Genomic DNA, 22,184 nt, shown 5'->3' with positions numbered 1-22,184 from the left:
CCTACTGAACACTCTATATAATGGTTAGCTCACTCTACATACTTTAGGTAACTTTCATTAAATTGTTGAAGACCTCAAACGAGCGCTTTCTGTTGTCTTGGAACATGATTAACAACAGCATCACGTGAACTTTTACATAAAATATATATGATAATTTGAACACTCTGATGAACGTTAAGAACTTGTTACAATTCCGATGAATACTTCACTATAATTTGTAATGGCGCAAGATTCTTTAACCTGCGCAGACTAGAAGAAGTAGACCCCTATGTTCGAAAAGGTTTCAAACAACTAACAAATAACATAGAGCTTGATTAACATGTACAAAGTTTTCGATTGTATCTCGTATATATATAATAATTGTTGAAAGGCACTTGCCCTCTTGTCTCCTTCAAATGACACCCATATGTAATGTGCAACAAGAAATTAACTTAAGTTTTCCAACCTCTTTGATTATTAAGAGAACAATTTTCATGAAATGCCACACCTACCGTTGAGCTACATGTCAACACTGGGCACTCCGAAATGCCAGTCACTGGATTTGAGCCTCGTTCTCGCGAAGACGAAGACGATGCAGTCACGTTGTCCCTTCCACAGCTTTTTTCTCTATGGATTTCCTTAAAATCTATTTGGAAGATGGGCAGGTAAAATAGGTGATATGCCATGAAATGGATATGTGTCATTTCCAAAAAATAACATTGTGCATTATAGTAGTTAAAAAATAAAAGTGTCATCCAATGTCTTCTCAACTTCTATAAAAATGAAATACAAATATGAACACACTATTTGTAACTACAATTGTTTTTTTTTACCAAAAGGAAATAACCTCCAAATCAGAAGTAACGAACTTCCAACTAGGAGGTTTTATCCGCATTACAATAGACTAAAACACAATTCGTCTAACTAAATAGCTTTATGTCCTATGGAACCCGGTGTTTCAATGCAGCATTCAGAAAAGCTCTCCATTGACTTGTCCTTAGCCAAATTGATCCTGTTTCTTATTTTTGTGATAGCCATCTTCAGATGTCCTCCTATCTACTCCTATGTCTTCCTAATGGTCGTTTTCCAATATGGTCTTCCAGTTAATACTTTGAAAGCGTTCCTACTTTCTTTCATCCTGGCAATATGATCTGACCACCTGAGCCTCCTATACTTGATAACCCTACACTGAGAAAATGGAGGGTTTGCTAAGCCAGGGTTAAATGAAAACTCGTTTGACAGTAGCCGAATATCTGTTAAAAATACTCTCATTGAAGAAATTCTCTGGGTTATTGTAACGTAGCAGTGTTCGGTTAAATCATACTTTGCTGTTTTAACCTAATTCTAGGCTACTAATTTTGAAAAATTACATCTAACTAATTTACTCGGCTACTTCAAATAAGGAGAGATCGGTAAACACGCAACGCATTTGATAATTACCGAGTACGTGTGGTATTTTAGACAATGAAATTGCCGTTGCAGGGAAATTGGCGCTCTGCTTTATGATAAAGAAAAAATAACATCGCTGTTCTGTCGCGGTTATCTGTAAGGCGGCATATGTGTATGCAATAGTGTAATCACAGAGGAAAGTGGTGTAATATTTCCGTTAAATCGATTAAGATGCAGGAAACAAGAACATTATTAACAACATGGAAATTGGAACAATATATACCATTATTCGAAGGTAAGTTTGTGTTGATCATGTAAGTATGTATCGTTACACCCGGTTCATAGACCTTCGAAAAATAGCAGTGTCTTGCTAGTTGTTAACATAAACTGAAACGTAGCTTTCGCTTTACGTCTGTACGAAACACCTCACACATAAATTTGATGTGATAATGCTGTTGAATTGTGCGTACAGGTTTACTTTTGGCGCACCACTAGGAAGGATGGGTTAAGTTTAAAGGTTCTCCTCCGTTAAAAAAAAAAAAAAAAAAAAAAAAATTACAGGAGAGAAATTAAGTAAGAAATGATTTGGAGTTCTTAGGTGATATTTATGTGTGTAATCTTGGCAGTAAAGTTATGTTTAATAGGCTAGAGTATTAGAAAGTGGGTTTTGGCAAGGGTACGAATTTCATTAACACAGAGAAAATGCATGTAGAAGTTGATACTATTTGCAATACGATGAATGTTCCGATGATCGAGGAGCATGATAGTCGTATAGGATGGTGAATCGGTACGTTGAATACCATATTTCCGCTTTGACTTTTACAGAATTACACAAGAAAATAGAATATATTATGAAATGAAAACCAACTTCTATGAAAAGCGGCTAAAATCACAGTTCGTGTAAGTAAAGTATTACCGGGAACACTAAACTAACCTAATCGAACAATCATTAATGGTTTAACTGCATTTTTGAAGGTTTGAAACTGGACGTAAGCCGAAAGAATTGTTGGAAAATTAAAATTCTTTCACTAGTTTTCTTCTTATTGTGTCCTAAAAGGATTCTACTGGGCAGCATAAAAATATTTCACGTGACAGATAAAATTCAAGGAGGCAAACAAAAGAGTTCTTAAAAAAGGTTATAGTTAAGGAGCCGTACTTCCCATTTAGGGAAGGACGAGAAACGCCATACTTTCAGGAATTATTCATTGACTATCTTAGATGTTAAAAAGTAGGTAATAGACTGAGTTCTTGCCCTTGTACTTAGGGCGTTTAGGTAGTGCAACAGTAAGATGTGTCCTCGTGCACGGGAGATGAGAAGTAGCTGTTCTTAACTATTACCCAAAACACAAACCAACCTATGATAGGTGGCCACTAAAAGCACGAATCGTATCTAACCGATTGACGGAAGGGCGAAGCTAACTCGCCGTCGCATTAGCGCGGGTTGAATCCGAAGGGACGGCGCGTCGGCGATGGTGAGTATACGCGAAGGCTAGGGTAGTAGAAAGTGGGTTTAAGCCAGGATACAAGTTTCATTAACACTTGTCATGATTTCATACTAGTATAATGCTCCACTTTTAAACATAAAATACAGGATCTGTACACTGTGGAGAAATATGCAGCCGGTGGAAAATAGAAACTCCAATTATTTTATCGGTCGTAAATAACTTGTAACGATATTACACTTGTAAACCTAAAATATAGTCTTATTATTTTGTTTTATTCTGTAGCCTGCAGAAATTTCATCCTGATAAATGTGTCTTTTCATGGAAAGTATTAAAAATTTGCCTGTAAATCTTCCAAAGTGTGGTGCGCCAAAACTACTGCAGCACCGAATTGTGGCTTATTTTGTTGGCTTCATGACAGTGACGGCAAATATGGTATTTAATGCAGTATGTAATGCCGAAAGTCACGGCATGTTACAAACTGAGTTTCCCTTTGATATCTATTTCATTTCTTTTATATACGATGTGTAAATGAATTTGATTACTGATAGTATTTGCAATGCCTATTTTTGTGTTTCTTTTATATAGTAGACGTAGCTTAGTATTTCAATTTAATTTGTATGTATATTAGACTTATGTATGTTTATGTATCTTTTACCCTGACGAGTCTTGTTCACAAGCACAAATTCGTACAATATGCATGATTATAAAGACGAAAGAAAGTGAATGAATGAATTTGACCAGAATAACTATTAATTGAGAAATAGTTGGTGTAACTGAATGACAAGATTTGTAATTTGCAAAAGCAATGCAAGGGAGGTATCATAGTGTTGAAAAATGAAATGTATCAGCACAATTGAGGCTGTTCGTAAATACTAGCGAAATTTTTATGATCCTTTCTGGCATTATTATTGAGTGACCCTTGAATTTAAAACTTCAAATTTTGACAGTACATATGATTTGTGACGTAGGATACCACTAAGGAAGAATTTTTGGAAATTTGACGGCTTAGGTGTGGAAAAGAGGGTGGAAATTATTTTAATAAGTTGTCCATATCTCTGAATCCCTTAAGCTTAGAAACTTGAAGTTCTATGTTTCGACTTCTTATTTAAAATAAGTTGACACGTGTTTAATTGTTTTGATATTTTAGTGAAAAGGAGGAGAAAAGAGGCGGAAAGAAAAAAAAATAGCCTATTTGAAGAGGCATTTAGCTATGCAAATTTACGAAAACCTTAAATATAGCTGATTTGATGAAGCTCTTTTGCCATTTTTTCCCTTTTTTATTAGCCCTTAAATTAATTCTAAAAATACTGTTTCTTTGAAAATAAAGTGTAAACATAAAAAGAGAAGAATATTTGTCATTATATACAATCGTATTAATTGATTTCCCATGAAAGGGTGTTTTATTACGCAATACTGTTTCTTTGAAATTCTGGTGCTTGGGGTACCGTGTTCGATCCCAGCCCCCGCCAAGTGAACTTCGTGGTGGACAAACACCGTGTGCGTGGGTTTTCTCGGGGTTCTCCCGTTTCCTCCCACTTTCTTCATTCCACCATTTCATTCATTACTCATCATCACCGTCTCCTTTAGCCTAACCGGCATAACCGTGGGACGTAAAACTCAAAGATTTCATTTCATTTTGTTTCTTTGAAAATAAAGTGTAAACATAAAAAGAGAAGAATATTTGTCATTATATACAATCGTATTAATTGATTTCCCATGAAAGGGTGTTTTATTACGCAACAAATTCTTAATTTTTCTTCTTCTCTCTTCCTACCTACAGCTTTACAGCTACTTAACAATAATTGTCGACTGAGAAATAATTTTAATGTCGCTCCCGTAACGGTCAAGTGCTTTTAAATTATTTTAAATTTCGCATTTCATTGCAAGAATGAGAGTTTTCTCATACAAATTTATTAACTTTTTCGGTTCTTCATGCTACGGAGATTGTGTTAGTTTATTAAAGAAAACAAATAGGACTTCTAATCAGCTTGAAAACACTCAATGCAACCATGATGATTCGTGTGGGTCTGCGGAGAAATTATACTTTTGTTGGGAGAATGGCAGCCTACACAAAGAAAAAAAAATCTTTGAGTTTTACGACGCACAAATATGCCGCGCCGCATAGGTTAAAACAACTGGTGATGAGAAGTGAATGAAATGGTGGAATCTAGAAAGTGGGAGGATACCGAGAAAACCCACGCACACGGTGTTTGTCCACCACAAACCCTACTTGGTACGAGCTAAGATCAAACCAGAGGCTACGCGAATGCTCTACCACTAAACCATGGCGCCCTCCAGTCTACACAACCAATACGCAATCCAACGACGGTGCATCCAGTTCCACACCTCAGCTAGCTGCGACGTCATCTATTATTTATTTATATTCGACTGATAATTCTGGCTGTTTACTTTCACAAAGTAATTTGTTATTGAGAGTCATATATGTTACCTGTTAGTCTTCACTGAATAAAATTCAACATTTCAAATTTTACTATAACTTACTTTTAATCCCACACACAAAAAGGCATTTAAAATCTATAATTTAGGTTAGCAGCTCAAAATCTAGTTATATATATTTATTTTGCATAAAAAAGCTTATTTGTTAGGGCCATCTAGCCTTTTTTCTTCAGAGGTTGTTAGCAACACTGATGGTGGAAGGGGCTCTTTTGTTTGACGCAGCGAATCGAGTACGTTCAGCTAATATATATATCTTTGTGTTGTAAAGTGTCAATTTTGGTTAGGAGTTGTTTTATTCTTGCTTTTAATATGAAAAGAAAGGGAATATAGAAGAGGCCCATAATGTGAATCTGTTCGTTTATGATAGAAAGTCTCAGTTTTTGTATTTTCTCCCCTTTTGCTTTGAGTCCTTTCCTCTCTTCCGTGTTTATTAATTAAAAATTAGTGTTAATGTACGATGTTGCAGCTCTGTTAATTAACCGTGTCCATGAAATGTTCAATAGCTTATACATCTTTATGAGATTCTAGTAAGTGCAAGTGAAAAGTTGTTGTGACTTAAATATAAAATACCGGTAGTAAATCTACAATGGGTTAACCAGTGTATATGTTATCAAAAGAATAAAGTTGCATCCTCTCAGGTTCCAAGATGCTAAAACGCTACGACTGGACCGAGAGCGCGGAGTGTCTGAAGCTTTCTGTCAATAGTCTATTTGCTTAGGTATAATGTGGGTGTTGAAAAGAAATATAAACAAACAGAGAATGCGAAAGTAAAAGTAATGAAAATAAATAATATGTTACCTTCTCCAACGGTATACATATAAAAATAATAAATATTGTAGAAATTGAATATGTTCTTATGTGTTCTCCGCAGATTTTTAATTGGATATGATACATTCACGACTAGCCTCCATAGTAGCTGTTTCCTTTTATTAATATTAAAACTAAAGGAATCAGTAAATAGCCGCAAAATTGTAATAACAGAGCTTTTACTTACATGTATAATGAAGAGTCAAATCGCTGCGAAAAAAAAAAAAACTTTTGTAATGCTTACAATAATCATTAGAAAAATTTAGATAAAAGGTTTCATGTAACAAATTCAGTTTATACACCGATTTCTTCAAATGTTTTCTGATAGTTTAAAGAATGGTTGTTCAAAAACAAGATTTTCTAACGAATAACTCGCACTCGGAGGAGCAAAGAAGAAGGGAGTGGGGCGAGATCATGTGATAAAATTTGTTTCTTTGAATTTGTCCTACTTGTCTGCAGGGCAATGTTAGTATTCTAATAATTTAATATTGCTTTTCTTAAATCTTAATTGGAAGATCAACAAGTGTAAATTTAATCACAACTAAATTTTATCACAATTTGAATTTTTAATAAATGCTAAACGACATGAAGTTGAAAGTTGTTTTTAAGGATCTAGTAATGTTAAATGTGTTAATACAATGTATTTTATTGTTATTTAACGATTATACGTACTATACGTCTTAAGATGGTAGAAATTAGGCATAAAGTGTTTCAGTAAGTCATACTATAGTTTTAGGGTGTGAATATTGAAAGTATCTTAAAAAAAAGATATTTTTGTTTTCTACTAAGGTCAAAGTGTTCAGTGCTTCATGCTCCTTTCAGATATTGAACTTACTCCGTATTTGATTTCCGGTATTTAAAAAAGTTAAATTTTAATAAGTGAGAGTTTAAATAGATTTTATTAAAATCTTGTTGTGGCTGTGTCTTAGTCAAAATAATAACCAGAGGACAAAGTTAATAGTGCAAGACCACAAGTCCCCACTGTAGTTCATTTGTTCGATGCTCGATAATGGTAGTTATTGGCTTTTGCTGTAAGTGCTTGAGACGCAGCATTCATTACCAACGGAAGTAGTACAAATTCATAGCCTTCAACTTAGTTTATTCGATTTTGAAATAATTACAAATTTTAAGGCTGTGTACATACAATGTTCTTCATAATGGAGAGTGATTTTTTAAACGATTCCCTTATACTATATGGTGATACAATTACTTTATACGAAAGCTAATATTAATTTGGATTAAAACCAACCTCTTTTGAAGTATGGTGCCATCGTGCAGTGGGACAATATCAGATCTTTATGTATAAAATGCAAAGTCTTGAGTGACTGATTGAATGAATGACTGACCCTCGCACAAGCCAAACCGCTTAGGCTAGAAACTTGAAATTTGGTCAGTACATAGGGTTTGTGACGTAGGATAGCAATAAAGAAGGATTTCTGGAAATTCGGCGGGTATGGGGGAAAGAGGGTGGGAAATATTGTAAAGATGTCCGTATCTCCTAATTCTTTAAGGTTAGAAACTTGACGAATTGTATTTGGACTTCTGATTTAAACAGTTTGACATGTGTTTCAGTCTTTTATTATATTTTATAAAAAATGGGAAGAAAAAAAAGGAAAATGAAGAAAGGTGTGTGTTTGTAATTATTACAGTAAAATATCGATATGTCGAAACATTGAAGGTTAAAAACATGGAATTTGGGGTTTGGACTTCTCATTTAAAATAATTAGACACGTGCTTCAGAGTTTTTTGACATATTGCCTAGAAGAAAATAAAAGGATGGAAGGGGAAAAGGGGGTGGGAAATATTTTAATAAGATGGAAATTGCTTAACTTAGAAACTTGAAGGGACGTAGGATTCGTGACATAGAGTATCTCTAAGGAATGATTTATGGAAATTCGACGAGGAAGAGGGGAAAGTATTTTAATAAGATGGGCATATCTCCTAATCATTAGCATTCTTCGGAATACCCTTTTGGGCCATTAAGTTAGAAATTTTGAAGTTGTGTATTTGGACTTCTGATTTTAAATAATTTGACACGTGTTTCAGTGGTTTTTGATATCTTAGTAAAAATGGGAATTTCGAAAATTCTGTTTATTAGGGTGGAATTGTTGGTCAGACGCAGCGAAGCGGGTATGTGAAGCTACTATTATATATAGGGTGAGGCATTTAAAACTCTATCTGGAAATATCTGAAAAACTAATACAGAAAACGTTGAAATTTTGCACCATTCAAACATCGGCAGAGATGATTAATAAACTTTATAATAAACACAAATACAGAAAATTTATAATAAATACAAATACAGAAAGCTTATTACAAAATAATTACAAATATTATTTAGAAAGTAGTTAACAAGGAACCAATACATGATAAGTCATCAAATATCCTTGAGTTCTTTCTTCTAGTCCTGCCTTAACCTAGATTTTTGGGTAATTCATATTCTGGCCACACTTTAATTTCTATGGATGGCAACACTGAAAATTCTTCCGATTCATATTTCGGGTGTAGAATAACATTATCTATTATTGTGGTAAGTTACATTTCATTATCTCTTTCCACTTACGAGAAACAGGCAGAAGAAAATATGTTAGCTTTTGTATCATTTTTAGTAATCTGGCCCCGTAATCACATCACACCTTGCAGTCTTATTTTGTCCTACAGAAGTGTAATTATTTAATATATTTTCCAGAGAATGAAATTACTAGCAACATAATGGCCATGCTCCAAGGCGAAGACATAAATTCTCTGTTTCCAAAAGTGGGACACAGAGCATTGTTCAGGAAACATTGGAACATGTGGAAGAAAGATATGCATCCACTAGTAGACTGTGATTCTGCGGTTAGTTGTATATTTTACTTATTCGTAGTTTTATCATTACTAGCATATCTGAAGTATATAAATGACAAAGCTTCCAAAGTATTTAAAGGTATCGTATAGTTATATTACACTTCCAAACGATGCTATGCATAAGTGTAAGAACAGGGTTCCTACTTCTCAGAGAGAACTGAGAGAAAATATTGCAGGTCAAGGAAAAAGACTGGAAATCAGGGAAAGCCAGGGAAATTTTATAAAATATATTTTTCTAACATTAATTGTACACCATTTTCAGCTTAGCCAACCATTATAATACCTATTTGGTTTTTATTTCTATTTTTTGTTGTACTTATAAGCAATTGATTACTATTTGTCTCTTCTTATATATAAATATTCAATGTTATTTATTCCTCATTTATATGCCAGCGTTTTCTGACACCAGTCATGAAAGGTCAGGTCAGTAAAAGTCAGCGAGAAGTCAGGGAAATAGATTTTTCAAGATCTGTAGAAACTCTGAAGAAGTGTTATAGAACGGCTGTCTGTCTATCAAGGTATCACAGCTAAAACGATAAGAGCTATCGAGAAGCGGTTTTTGTCAATCGATTCAGCACCCCAAGAATTCGTTCCCCCTTCTTGAAGAACCTCCAAGTTAAACCGAAAGTGGTAGAAGTCGATCATTTCCGGTTTCAACAGTAAGTCATAACTCTGAAGCGGTCATAGCTAGCTACAGGCGGTTTCCGAAAATCGATTCGGGATTTTATGAACTTGCGTAGTTTGGAAGTGTACTGTAGTTTCATTCTGTGGAACGACACTCTCTTGTATATATACAATTACGTTCATAGAGATAATAGTTATACAGGATGGGCCCTTTATCTTGTTACGACGTCGTAACTTTTGAACTAATAGACAACTAAACTCCGAAATGTTACACCATTGAAATATCGGCAGGATATTGTTTGGCATAATAGCTAACATCACCAAACTAACATTGTTGCCAACCGAATGTGTTCTCCTTTACAATGTTGGAAGTCTTGCAACCATAAACGTCTCATCCCCATCCCAACGAAATTAGCTACATAAATACTTGTACGTTAAGTAGTACACAACTAAAGATTATGGATAAGTCAATGCATGTTCCTGTAAAACATATGGCAGGTCGTTTCTTTCCTCCAGTTGGACCTCCGCTGGGTCTAGTGGCTAGCACACTTGCATTTGATGCGCGTGGACCCTGGTACGATTTCCAGTTGGGTACTGTTAAACGAAAAAGTAGTTCGGATTCCACTATAATCAGTAGGTCTGTCTCCTTTAGCCGACATGGCATAACTGTGTGACGCTTAAATGTAAACCTAATCTAACCTTTTCACCAGATCTATATATAATCTTTAAAAGATACAGCGGCTTTTTAAAATGAAAAAATCAAGGAAAGAAAAGTATTGCAAAACTATCGTAGAATTTTGAAGCTTTCGTCTACTGTAGGTTTCGTCGGCACAAGAAGAGATAATTCAATGTGCACAAAATTGTAAACAAGCACTGCTCATAAGTTTTTTTTTTTTTTTTTTTTTTTTTTTTTTACACACACACCTTTATGTGCTTTGTATTCTTTAACTAACTCTATGACCTATAAAACCCGGAGGTTCAATGCCGCGTTCACAAAAGCTCTCCACTGACTTCTATCCTTAGCTAACTGCATCCAGTTTCTACTTTGTATTCCAATCTCTGCGAGATCCATCTTAATATTGTTCTCCCATCTGCGCCTAGGTCTTCGTAATGGTCGTTTTCCGATTGGTCTTCCAGTCGAGACTTTGAAAGCGTTTCTACTTTCTTCCATTCTAGCTACATGACCCGCCCACCTAAGCCTCCTGGACTTGACGACTCTAACAATTCACAAAAGCCTTTGTATTCTTTAGTTTTGCGATATTTATAGTTTCTTTCTAAGTGTCTAAAGTGAAATTCAATACTTTGTAGGGCCGCGGTGGCTCAGTGGTAGAGCGTTCACCTCTGGTGCATGGGGTCCTGGTTCAAACCCTCCTCCCGCCAAGTGAACTTTGTGGTGGACAAACACCGTGTGCGTGGGTTTTCTCGGGGTTTTCCCGTTTCCTCCCACTTTCTTCATTACACCATTTCATTCATTACTCATCATCACCGTCTCCTTTAGCCTAACCGGCATAACCGTGAGACGTAAAACTCAAAAATTTCATTTTCAATACTTTGTAATTCAATAATTGTTAAATGAATGACATATTGTTGATTTTGATTTAATGCATGCTTCATATAATTGTTTGAATACAATAAAAACATATCAGGTTTTACCTACTTATATTGTAGTGTTATATAATTACACGTGTTCTAAATAGTATCTTTTAGCGCGATGTCAAAATAAAGTTTTCGTGTTAGTGGAGAAATATGACTTATGTACAATTTCAACCAAATTACATATTACAGGAAGTGGAGATTACTGATATTGAACCATCATTAGAAGACGTACTCGAGTTTGACAGTGCTGATATAGTTGTAATACCCGCTCCAGATGTATCTACAAAATCACAGGGAGACACCAGTTGTATGCCAGGGAATAGTATTTCTGATTCAGCAACAGATTGTAGCCTTAATAAACATATACAGGGTGATATGGATGAACAACTGAATACGAAAGAAAACTTGGTAATTGTTTTACCTGCATATACTGATTTAAATATAAGAATCGTTGTTACTATTGATACGTTAGGTTAAAAACTTGGAAAGGTTATATAATTTAAAATAAGTACAGATGGTAATAAATATGTTTGGAACTTCAGAGATATGAAACAAAGTTTAAATATGGGGTTTAATTACTGTTATTTATTTACATGATAAAATAAAATGACAGGAATGCAGCTTTAAAAAGCAATTTTCATAATAGAGTTAAGGATATCATATTTTGAAAAAAAAATTACATCTTACAAACTAGTAAATATTCGCGATGTTTTCCTCTCTTTCCTCTCTCACACAAGTTACACGACGTGTTCTGATTGGAAAACGGGGTATCCATTCTAAACTCTCGTAATAAGAGTGACAGTTCGGGGGATTTAAACACTGCGGGCCCCAACTGAATATCAGTCGTCGTTTGGTAAATTTCCCCTTCATTTTTAACATGATGTCACATCCGGTGAAGCAACGATTAGAATAATTATAAAATTAAGATTGAACCTGTGCTCCTATAGCATTGTCCGAATATAAAGCAAAAAGAATAATTCTACTTACAGGCTTTTGTAATTCCTGAATCTTTAAATTTTCAAGCTTTCGAATTTCCCCTGGAGTCTTGATCACGGTGGTTAAAAACAGAAAGAAAAAGAACAGAATCATCAAGGAGTGAAAAGAAACTGACTTATCAAGGGGAAGAGCTTGTGGAAACCACGTTGTCAAGTGCGTCAGCGATCTGCATATGTTCTTGAAGCAAACTAAAATATGGCGGAGTCAGAATGGTGGAGTCAGAATGTTAGTTCCGATTAACCTGAAACCGACATGAAGGATAAGGGATGGGTATGATTGCCTATTTTTCCTAGACTGACAACTGCACTAAATAGAATCAACACGTAATACGGTTTACGTACAGTCTTTAAACCACCTAAAACTCTAGAAAAAAATGTCGTCCAATTTAAGACTTATTGCACAGATTCCAATGAGAAAGCAGGTATTTACGAAAAAAAAAAAAAAATGCAGTTGCCAAGAGTTACATAGGCAAAACGAAAAGAAATTTAGAAGTCCGAGTAAAAGAACACATTACGAATTCGAAAGCGGAAAATCCGGTGTCAGGTTTATCGAAACATTTAAAAGAAACGCAACACAGGGTAGGAGATTGAAAAATTTTATTTGGAGCTAGAAATGAAGTAGAGAGACCGGTTGTTGAAAATTTATTTATTCTTTTGAAAACAAAAACAAAATTAAATCTAGACAAGGGATGGTGAGTGACGAATGGGAGGAGGGTATCACAAAAGTTTCCCAGCATTAGCATGATAATACAAATATAATGAGTTGGCAACCTTCCAACAGAAACAGTAAAGACGCATAAACTGACTCCGCCATATTTTAGTTTGCTTCAAGAACATCTGCAGATCGCTGATGCATTTGACAACGTGTTTTCTACACAGCTCTTCCCCTTGGTAAGTCTGTTCCTTTTTATTCCTTGACGGTTTTGTTCTTTTTCTTCCTGTTTTTAAGCACCGTGACCAAGACTCTAAAGAAGAGTTGAAAGCTTGGAAATATGAAGATTGAAGAATTACAGAAACCTGCAAGTAGAATGATAGTTACAATTCCTCAGCGTGGTTTTGCAATGTAAAAAGTATAAGTCGGTTTCATTATCTTGTGAAAGCTTTCGATTTTCAATTAATGATAAACCGGGACAAGGCGAAAAACTTCAGGACACAGGGACGTGTCCTGGTAAAACTGGGACGTATGGGAGCCTTAAATAGAGTGCTCGTAGGCCTTAGTGCCTGAAGTTCCAATTTATAGAGTTATGAAACGCTCGCAAATGTTGATTCCTTTAGAGAATGTATTGAAGTTGCTGGTTGTAGAGATACATTTCTCTTTGTAGGCATTCTGATAATTAAACCAAAGTATTTATGAAAACAATAATCGGTAACGTGATTAGGTACAGTACATCTGTAATGTTAAATCATGTAATTATACAGGGTGCGGCAGCGTTCATAGTAGGATATTAACAACATACCATCAGGCAGTAATTGTGATTTATGTATTACCTCTTATGTCAATTAATAGTTAAAGGTATGCAATTTACTAATGTGTAAGTCATTGTCCATTGCGTGGATTACTTTTTGAATATGACTCCTGTCAATTGATGACCCCTCTGCACAACACATTCATCTAGGCAGCGTTGGAAGCTTTCCATAACTCGGGGTAATGTGTTCCCTGGGACATTGCCGATGGCAATTCTGATGCGATCCTTCAACTCAGGAATGGTGGCACGGTAGCCCCAAAGGAAAAAGTCTGCACATGAAAGATCAGGTGAGCGAGGCGGCCAGGAAATGTCACCAAAACGGGAAATTACTCTACCTGGAAATGTCTGTCGCAAGAAATTCATGCAAATTTTGGCTGTATGCGAGGGCGCTGCATCTTGTTGAAACCATAATTGTTCCACATCCACATCGACTATATTTAATTGGGCAAGAACGAAGTCTTGCAGCATCTTTAGGTAGCGTTCACTGGTGAGAGTTACAGCCACACCACTGTCATCCTCAAAGAAGTAAGGGCCAATAATTCCAAAGGAAGCAACTCCACACCACACTGTGACACGAGAACTGTGCAAGGGCTTGATGTGCAGTTCATGCGGGTTTACATCACACCAATAACGCATATGCTGTTTATTCACTGAACCACATAACTCGAAATGAGCTTCCTCTGACATCAGGATGGTATGCAACATTTGTGGACTTTGGCGAAGGAGATCACACATGGTTAAGCAGAATATTTCTCGTGAAATCCAATCGCAAGGCCTAATTTCCTGAACAATCTGCAACTTATATGGGTGAAAATGGAGATCTTCGTGCAATATTCTCCTGAATGAGCGATCGGACATATGCACAGTTTGCGAATGACGACAAGCAGATCTTTTTGGCGTACGCAATATTGCAGCACGAACATTTTCCGCGGCTTCTGGTGTCCGCACAGTTCTTTCATTTCTTCCCGGTTTGCCACTGCAAACAGTACCTGTTGTTCGAAATGCACGTACCACCTCACAATGGTCCGTCCACCTGGAACTTTCCCATGACGTCCCAAGTTGAAATGTTGCCGAAATAGACGCTGGGTAGCAATAACAGAGTCGTTATTCTTGAAATAACTTTCAACAGCAAAGGCACGATGCTGTGCACTCCACCGCTCCATATCACTGTCACACTCGAAATGGCAGCTCATTAGTACACGAATGCGGCACGAGCTGGCGCGCATTCATGCAGGACGTCATTGTGCAATTCAAGTCAAATTACGCTACGAACGCTGCCGCACCCTGTATATAGTTTCTTGGGTATCACTATACATTTACTTCTCGCTCGTTGGTTCTTGCTTGAACTTGCAGTAGATTCAATAGTTTTCAAGCAAGACCGTTTTGAAACATAATTTTTCGAATTTTGTGTAGCATGTGACTGAACGGAGACATTTTGGGGCCCATATTTATATAGGGTTAATCAAAAGTACCGGGACAGACCAGTATTAACGAAATATGTTGACGGAGGAAAATCCAATGTTGCAAGTGAGTATTAATAGAAAAGCTGCATTAAATGGGAGTGTTGCCATTATGACAGCCATCTTGAATTCCTCTATTTTGATATCACATAACGTCGTATGAGAACCAGAGGAACGTAACTCTAAGAATGGAATTTTTGTTTGCTTAGATTATGAACATAATTCTGAAAGCCCCACTTGCTGTTATTAAAGTGTTATTGAAGTTGACTTTGTCATTGACTTGTTTGTTATGCAATAATGTGTTTACCATCTTAATAAAAGGACAATTGAATCGTTGAGTTCGAAAACCGGTCATCTCCATCGAAGATAATTTGAGAGGAGTGACAAACAAAACTAAATTAATCAATATGTATGTGACATACAGTTTTATTTTCATTTTGGAAAGTAGAAAAATGTCCGTTCTACGGTCCGAAAATTAAAACAGCCCTATATGTCGGATGAATATTGACTAATTTAGTTTTGTTTGCCACTCCTTTGAAATTTGCTTGGATGGAGATGACCGGTTTTCGAGCTCAACGATTCAATTGTTTGGGAAAAACAACTTTTTTCCTCTCTCTCCTCTAAACCTACAAAAATAGAGTTACGTTCCTCTGGTTTTCATACGACGATATATATTTAAAGGAATGGGTTACGCGTGATTTTATACTAAACGAATGGTGATTGGTCAAATTTGAGTTCAGATTCTCGTTTGAAAGTCTTTTTAGTCTAAATTAATGTCACACAACTTTTCCATTTGAAAAATATTACGTGGTGTCTAAAATGGAGGAATCAAAGATGGCTGTTGTAATGGCAGTAAGCCCTTTAATGCAGTTTTTCTATTAATACTCACTAGCAACATTGAATTTTCTTCCGTCCACCTATTTCGTTATTACTGGCCTGTCCCGATACTTTTGATTACAACGAAAGATAGTTTTGTACAGCACTGAACACTGTAGAGTGAACATGAATGGGGATAGCATAAGACATTATAAAAAAATCTAATTCACTAAGGTCACGGTGTACTTCTGTTTATTGCAGAAACTTGTAGATATTCTCAAAGATGCCTTTGATGGAAAGTGTCTACTTAGAAGAGACAGAACAGTTCCATTGGATGTGTCAGCACGGCGAACGTTGACTAAACTAATTTGTAGTCATATTTTAAGGGACGATCCATCCAAACATATTACGACTTCCACTTACGTGTATTGGACACAGGAAATAAAGAAGGTATTTCCTAAAGAGCTGACATCAGTCTATTTCAACAAAGTGTGTGCAGAAAGTTCACGAGGTATGGTGAACAGAGTCATAGGAAAGCTTCCTGATATGATTCATAACTTAAAGAGAAAAGCTAGAGCTAATGGTTTAATTCACTCTAGTAGGTCTTCAACAGCTTCATCCTCATCAACTACAACCGATGAAATACAGCGTACTCCGGGAAAACGTTGCACAGAATTAAATTTATCAACTGGAATTGAGATCAATGATATAGATCTTGAAGACTGCTTGCAGTGGTTGCGACACTCTACCGAACCGTGGCAGACAGTTGAGAAGAAATGGCAATTGACTACATGTGCACGATTATCACGTATATTATCTGCTGACGGACCGACAATACAAGAATACATGCAGGAGTTTAAAGTATTGAGGAAGCCTCTGGGGTATTGTCTGGTAAGCTACACATTGTTTCTTATTGACATCCTGGGTAAATTGAATGGGTATTAGATCAATTTGCTAGTACCAAACGCCATTTTTGTAAGCAGAAACGAAAACCATGTTACAAACCATTTGAATTGTAATATAATAACTTTGTGTTCCATTAGTAATGAGTATTTTTACTCGAAACGTGGTCGTCAATATTTCACTCGTAAATCTAGATCGCCTTTCGTCGAAATGTCTAAGCTATACTATGAGATGTTTATTTTTTACATTTTACGCGTATTTATAGACTTTAGTGGTATTCACTAATTACAAATTCACCCTACAAATTCACCCTAACGTAATGTATTATACCTATTCCTGCATACATGAACCTAGGAGGTTTCTGGTGCTGAAAGAGTATATAAGAAGACACGTATTTCGAAGGGAACTAAGAAATTGTCTATGAACTTCTGTTCTCCTACAGTAACAAAGATTAATTCTATGTAAATGGTTTTAATGCACTTTAGATTCACATATAGGGGAATAAATATATTACATTTACATAATGTATATTATTACCGGTCAAAAAACTGGAATAGAATGACTTTGTAATTAATGAATGCCACTGCAATGATATATATAAAATGTAAATAGGAAATGTCTTCATTATTTTGCTTTAAAGACGTTGCGATGAAAGGCGTTCAAAATTTACACCTGAGCTATTGAGATGTTTTAGAGCAGTAAAGTTCACCACTGCTGGAACATATAAGGTTAGTATGTTAAATTTAGAATGTGTTTTATACCTTTAATTACTTCTGATTTGAAATATAGTTAACTAATAACTCTGATTGCACAATACTATTCCATTTGTGATAAATTACCTAATACATATGTTCCAGTAGTGATGACCTGCGCACATGGGCTATTTTTGTCATAATAACTTTTACATAATGGCATTTTGGGATATTAAATTCCAACAAAGGTGTTTGTGACTAAATATAGGTTTAGAAATTATTATTGTAAACCGAATAAAATATAGTACCAGAGAGCAAGGAGCATACGTGCTGCCCTAAAGATGTTCTCATTTCTCCGTTAATGATTGCTAGACGAGACATTCCCATTGGCGAATAACTGTTCCTTTTAGTCGTAACAGCAGAAATCAAACAGGCTCCTTATATAAACAGTTACTTTGAAATAGAGTTGCATAAAATTCAACTATGATACCTCCCGCTTCTCTGCCGATCACAGTATACAGTAAGCACAACAGAAAATAATAGCATAAATGATCACTCACTGGGAAGCATAAATGACCACACGTCTTCCTTCTATTTGACATCCACGACAAATGGGATAAGTTGATATTAGAATATCTTGAGGTTTTTGGACTTATATTTAATATTCAATGTATTTAATGCCTTAAGATCTTAATTTTAAAAATGTAATAGAAAATGATGCATAAAAGAATATTTGTTAACAGAAGTAACCATACACTTTTCATTTGGTCTTGGAAATATATCAAGGTATTCTTGTCGTGTTATAACATCTACTTTCTGTTGTTCGCTATCAGTATTTCTCGCAGGATTGCTCATTGGAATAAATTTCATATCTATCTCATTTAGATTTTGGATGCATGCTTACTAACATCATTTATTTAATGTTTCTTATTGTCGAACTAGTAAATGTGGAAAGATATACAATATTCACTCAATGGCAGACCTTTTGTTGTAAGCAAGAAAGGATCAAACATACTAGTATTCTGTATTTTAACCAAGTAGGCGTAATTTCTTCAGGCACGTTTCTTTAACTAGCTCAGGTACTGGTAGCGAAACACCGTAATGATAATATATCTTAATGTCTTTGTAAGTAATATTAATTTATATTGCAATTAGCTACTACAATAATGAAAATAATTACTTTTTTTCCTTCCAGCTCCTTAAGGACTATGAGTACATGTACTCAGACAACACAATCAGCTTATTTGAAACTTTCCCAGTGTTAAAGTCAAAACTTTTTGACGTTGCCACGAAAAAGAAGAAACCACGAAACTCTGATGGTCGACTGTTTCATTTCCTACAGTACAAGAACGGTACGTAACTTTTCTCTGTGTAAAAGTATGTAACAAAACAGAACCTTTAAACAGTGACCCCAAAAAAGGGTATTACTATGCTTTGACAATTAACGTAAGTGTGCATCCAGAGTAAAATTAACTGATGAAATTGTTTCATTAATTCTATTGAAGTAAATTCATGAAAATCCTGAAACGAATTGCTTAAGGAAAGAAAAGTTTCTACGGTAAAGATGGACTTTCTTTGTTACATATCATTTAGGAAAATATGAAAAAAGTTTAGAAAAATATCTGTACTAACTAGAAAGCAAGTTCTATGGTTTAAACCAGGTTTTTAGGGTTGAAGTAAGTTTTTTTTTTATATATATATATATAGAGTTTTAAAGTTTTTTTTTTTTCATTTTTCTGTCTGTCACAGCAAAAACTGTAAGAATTATTGACAAACGGTTTTCGGAAATCGATTCAGCATCCAAAGAATTGGTTGCATCTCCTTCAACAACCATTCACTTATACCGGAAATTGACCACTTTTGGTTTCAACACTAATGGTCATAACTCAAAAATGGTAATGCCTAGCGACAAACGGTTTCCGGAAATCGATTAACGATTTCAAGAAAATAAACCATCTCTACTCTTGCGTTTATACTAAATCCGAAAACGGTAGAAATTCACTACTACTTCCGGTTTCAACATTAATGGCCATAAATAAGAAATGGTCAGTGGTATCGACAAGCGGCTTTTGGGAATTGATTTAGCATCGCAAGGTTAGATCCCATTTCCTTGAACCGGAAGTGGTAGAAATCTACTACCTCCTGTTTCAACAGTAAGGACTATAACTCAAAAACGGTAATAGGTAGCTCAAACAGTTTTCGCAAATTGATTCAGGGTTTTACTATTGCATTTGTATATTTGAAGTATACTGTACCTTTAAATTTTGGAATAATACTTACTTGTTTACATTATGTAATTCGTCACTTCTGTCTCGGCTTGAAAAATATGGCTATAGATAACGTTGATATAAGAATTTAGAAGCTTCATTGGTGCAACTTCATTTTCATGTAACGTGATCTACGAGGGTCAGCTGAACATTTCGAGGCGTAAAATGAAAGAATGTAATTGCGTCTTTGAAGTACTTTTATTTCTCAACGCATCTGCCACCCATGCAGCATTTCGGTAGGTCGAGCGTGGGAACGAACCCTAGCCTGCTCTGATCGCCCTCAGCTATTCCAGATAAATGCCTGGGTAGTACCTTATCTGAGGGCAGGCGAACTTCGTTCCTCCGTCTTAGCCTCACTTTAAGGGCTGATGAGACTTAGTAGTTGGATGCCCGAACCCCTCCTTATGTCCTTTCCTTAAATAAATAAAAAAAAATAATAATTTTACATATCAAGTAATGTGGTCTTCTTTAGCTACAATAAACACAATTCAGTTGGATCTCAATGCTTATATAATATCCAGAACATACGTTTCTAGAAAGTCCCGAAAAGCAGGAATCTACTGTGGTTATCCGATCATTAGCTGATTGAAATCCCTGTCCAGTAAGATTTTTTTCGCTTTTAACTTTGGGAACAAGTTGACTGGAAGACATGGGAAAGAGTATTGTTCTTCAGTCGCGGTACGGCAATAGTAGATCTGCTGGATAATCGTTTACTTCTCTGGTTCAAATTCCAGCAGTTCCATATGCTTTGTATCGGACAAGTATTTTGTGTATATCTGGTTTTGCTGAGTAACCAATTGTTTATTAATGGTGTGTATAGGTTTCTTCATGGTACTTCAATTTCCTCTTACTCTCCTTCCAGCAAGTCTGTTATTCTTTTCACTCAACATACAGTCACAACAGCAGGAAATTAAACTAGATCAAGGCATCTAGTTCCTGCATGAGAAACATATTTCTTCAATAGCTATTATGCTATCTTTATTTGTGTCGACAGGGTCACTGTTCAATCCCTTGGTAAGATCTTCAGAAATAAGGTTTGTCTATAGATCTACCAAACAAATTATGGGACAATACCAGCAAAGATGGTTCAGAACGATACTTCCCAGCCCTACTTTGCCTCTGCAGGGCAGACCTTTTAGTCATTGGGATTTTAACTCTTAACTGGATAAATAATTATTATATAGTTGTACTTTCTCAAACAAAGTCCTTAAAAAAAACTTTTTTTTTTAATCCATCTGATTTAAACCTCAAACCTGAACATAGCTAGAGCCCTCCCAAAAAGAACAATTTGATTCTAACTTGCTACCTACTTTCATGTTGTTAAAGGCCTTTACACATTCAATCCAAAACAATCATTTCTACGGTGAGCTGGGATGCGGGTAAAGGACATGGATGGAGGGAAAACGTTGCACATTTCACAAAGTGTAGCATGTTCACATCTCGCTGATTTTTTGTTTTAAAAATGTCTTTCCGGTTAAAAGCGCTTGAAATATTATGGAAATTGCATTAGTTTTTTTTTTATTATTATTATAATTAGTAGCAACTGAGAAAGTTTCATTCGTGACACGGCAATAATAAAGCCGAGTTATGCAGAGAATTCGTACAGTTTCAGTAGCTGAGTGTTACAGCGCTCACATTGGTGCGTGGAGTCACTAGTTTGATCCCACTTATGCTAAGTGAAACCTGTAGGGGACAAATACTGTGTGTGAAGGTTTCCTGTTATTTCTCTCGTTTCATTCCACCATTGTCATTGTCGTCATCAAAGAATATTATATTTCTGCAATGGAACTAAATCTTATTTGTAAGAAATTCATTTATCAATTTATTTACTAGTACTTTTCAACTTTATTCCAGATTCGGAAGAAGTATCAACATTAGCAGCTTTTCTACTCATACCCTATCTTATGAACGTAAATAGCGTTCATGTGAAAACTTCACAGAAGATTTGGAGACCAACTAAGGCCGAAGTACAAGAGGGCTTCATCTCAAGAATACAAACGTGTGCAGAACTAAAAGACAGCATAAGTGCAAGGCAGGCGAAGTTCAAAGATCTGCATTTAACAGTACAGCCATACGTCATGGTTGTAGGAAGAGAACTGAATGAAGTAAGTGGCTTTCACGTAATAGTCGATGATGTGGTATATACGTTACCAAATATAATGAGTGCCGTGGACTGCTGTTTTAAGATTATATGGTCCTTAAATGCTAGTTATTCGGTAGAATCTCATGATGTGTGGGCATTCCTTCAAAGATCATGTTACCATTTATCGTCAACTTACGACAAGGAATCAACAGCCATCAACACTCTCCTTAGTGACATTGGAGTAGCGTAATATACATGTTCTATATTCTGACTTTTATCTTTTACGAAACAACAATTCTTAAATAATTATCATCCAAGTATATTTAGTTTCATAGCTTTTGTAATAATATGTATAAAA

The 22,184-nt window shown here is 35.6% G+C and overlaps 1 protein-coding gene across 2 annotated transcripts; it reads left to right on the top strand.

The window, feature by feature from the left end:
* The first annotated feature begins 468 nt into the window (after positions 1 to 468).
* Positions 469 to 22,077, top strand: LOC145665209 (uncharacterized). Of its 2 annotated transcripts, XM_081732494.1 has the most exons (6): positions 474 to 1,663; positions 8,767 to 8,915; positions 11,334 to 11,552; positions 16,143 to 16,772; positions 18,672 to 18,828; positions 21,598 to 22,077. In XM_081732494.1, exons 1-6 carry the CDS (start codon positions 1,600 to 1,602, stop codon positions 22,074 to 22,076), a joined length of 1,698 nt encoding a protein of 565 aa, XP_081588620.1. In that variant the 5' UTR covers positions 474 to 1,599; the 3' UTR covers position 22,077. The 2 variants fall into 2 exon arrangements, with proteins under 2 accessions (XP_081588626.1, XP_081588620.1); XM_081732500.1 differs by lacking the exon at positions 8,767 to 8,915 and having other exon boundaries at positions 469 to 1,663.
* The last annotated feature ends 107 nt before the right edge of the window (positions 22,078 to 22,184 follow it).

This window comes from Thermobia domestica, chromosome 1 (assembly GCF_964235325.1).
Source record: "Thermobia domestica chromosome 1, izTheDome1.hap1.1, whole genome shotgun sequence".
NCBI classification, from domain to species: Eukaryota; Metazoa; Arthropoda; class Insecta; order Zygentoma; family Lepismatidae; genus Thermobia; species Thermobia domestica.
Note: the sequence above shows the minus strand (reverse complement) of the source record. Positions and strands in the feature narration are given on the sequence as shown.

Excerpts from the sequence above, each read along its gene's own strand:
- LOC145665209 (XM_081732494.1), top strand. The coding sequence starts at position 1,600 with ATGCAGGAAACAAGAACATTATTAACAACATGGAAATTGGAACAATAT. Across the intron at positions 1,664-8,766 it reads ATATATACCATTATTCGAAG|AGAATGAAATTACTAGCAAC; the intron begins GTAAGTTTGTGT and ends TATATTTTCCAG. Across the intron at positions 18,829-21,597 it reads TTTCCTACAGTACAAGAACG|ATTCGGAAGAAGTATCAACA; the intron begins GTACGTAACTTT and ends ACTTTATTCCAG.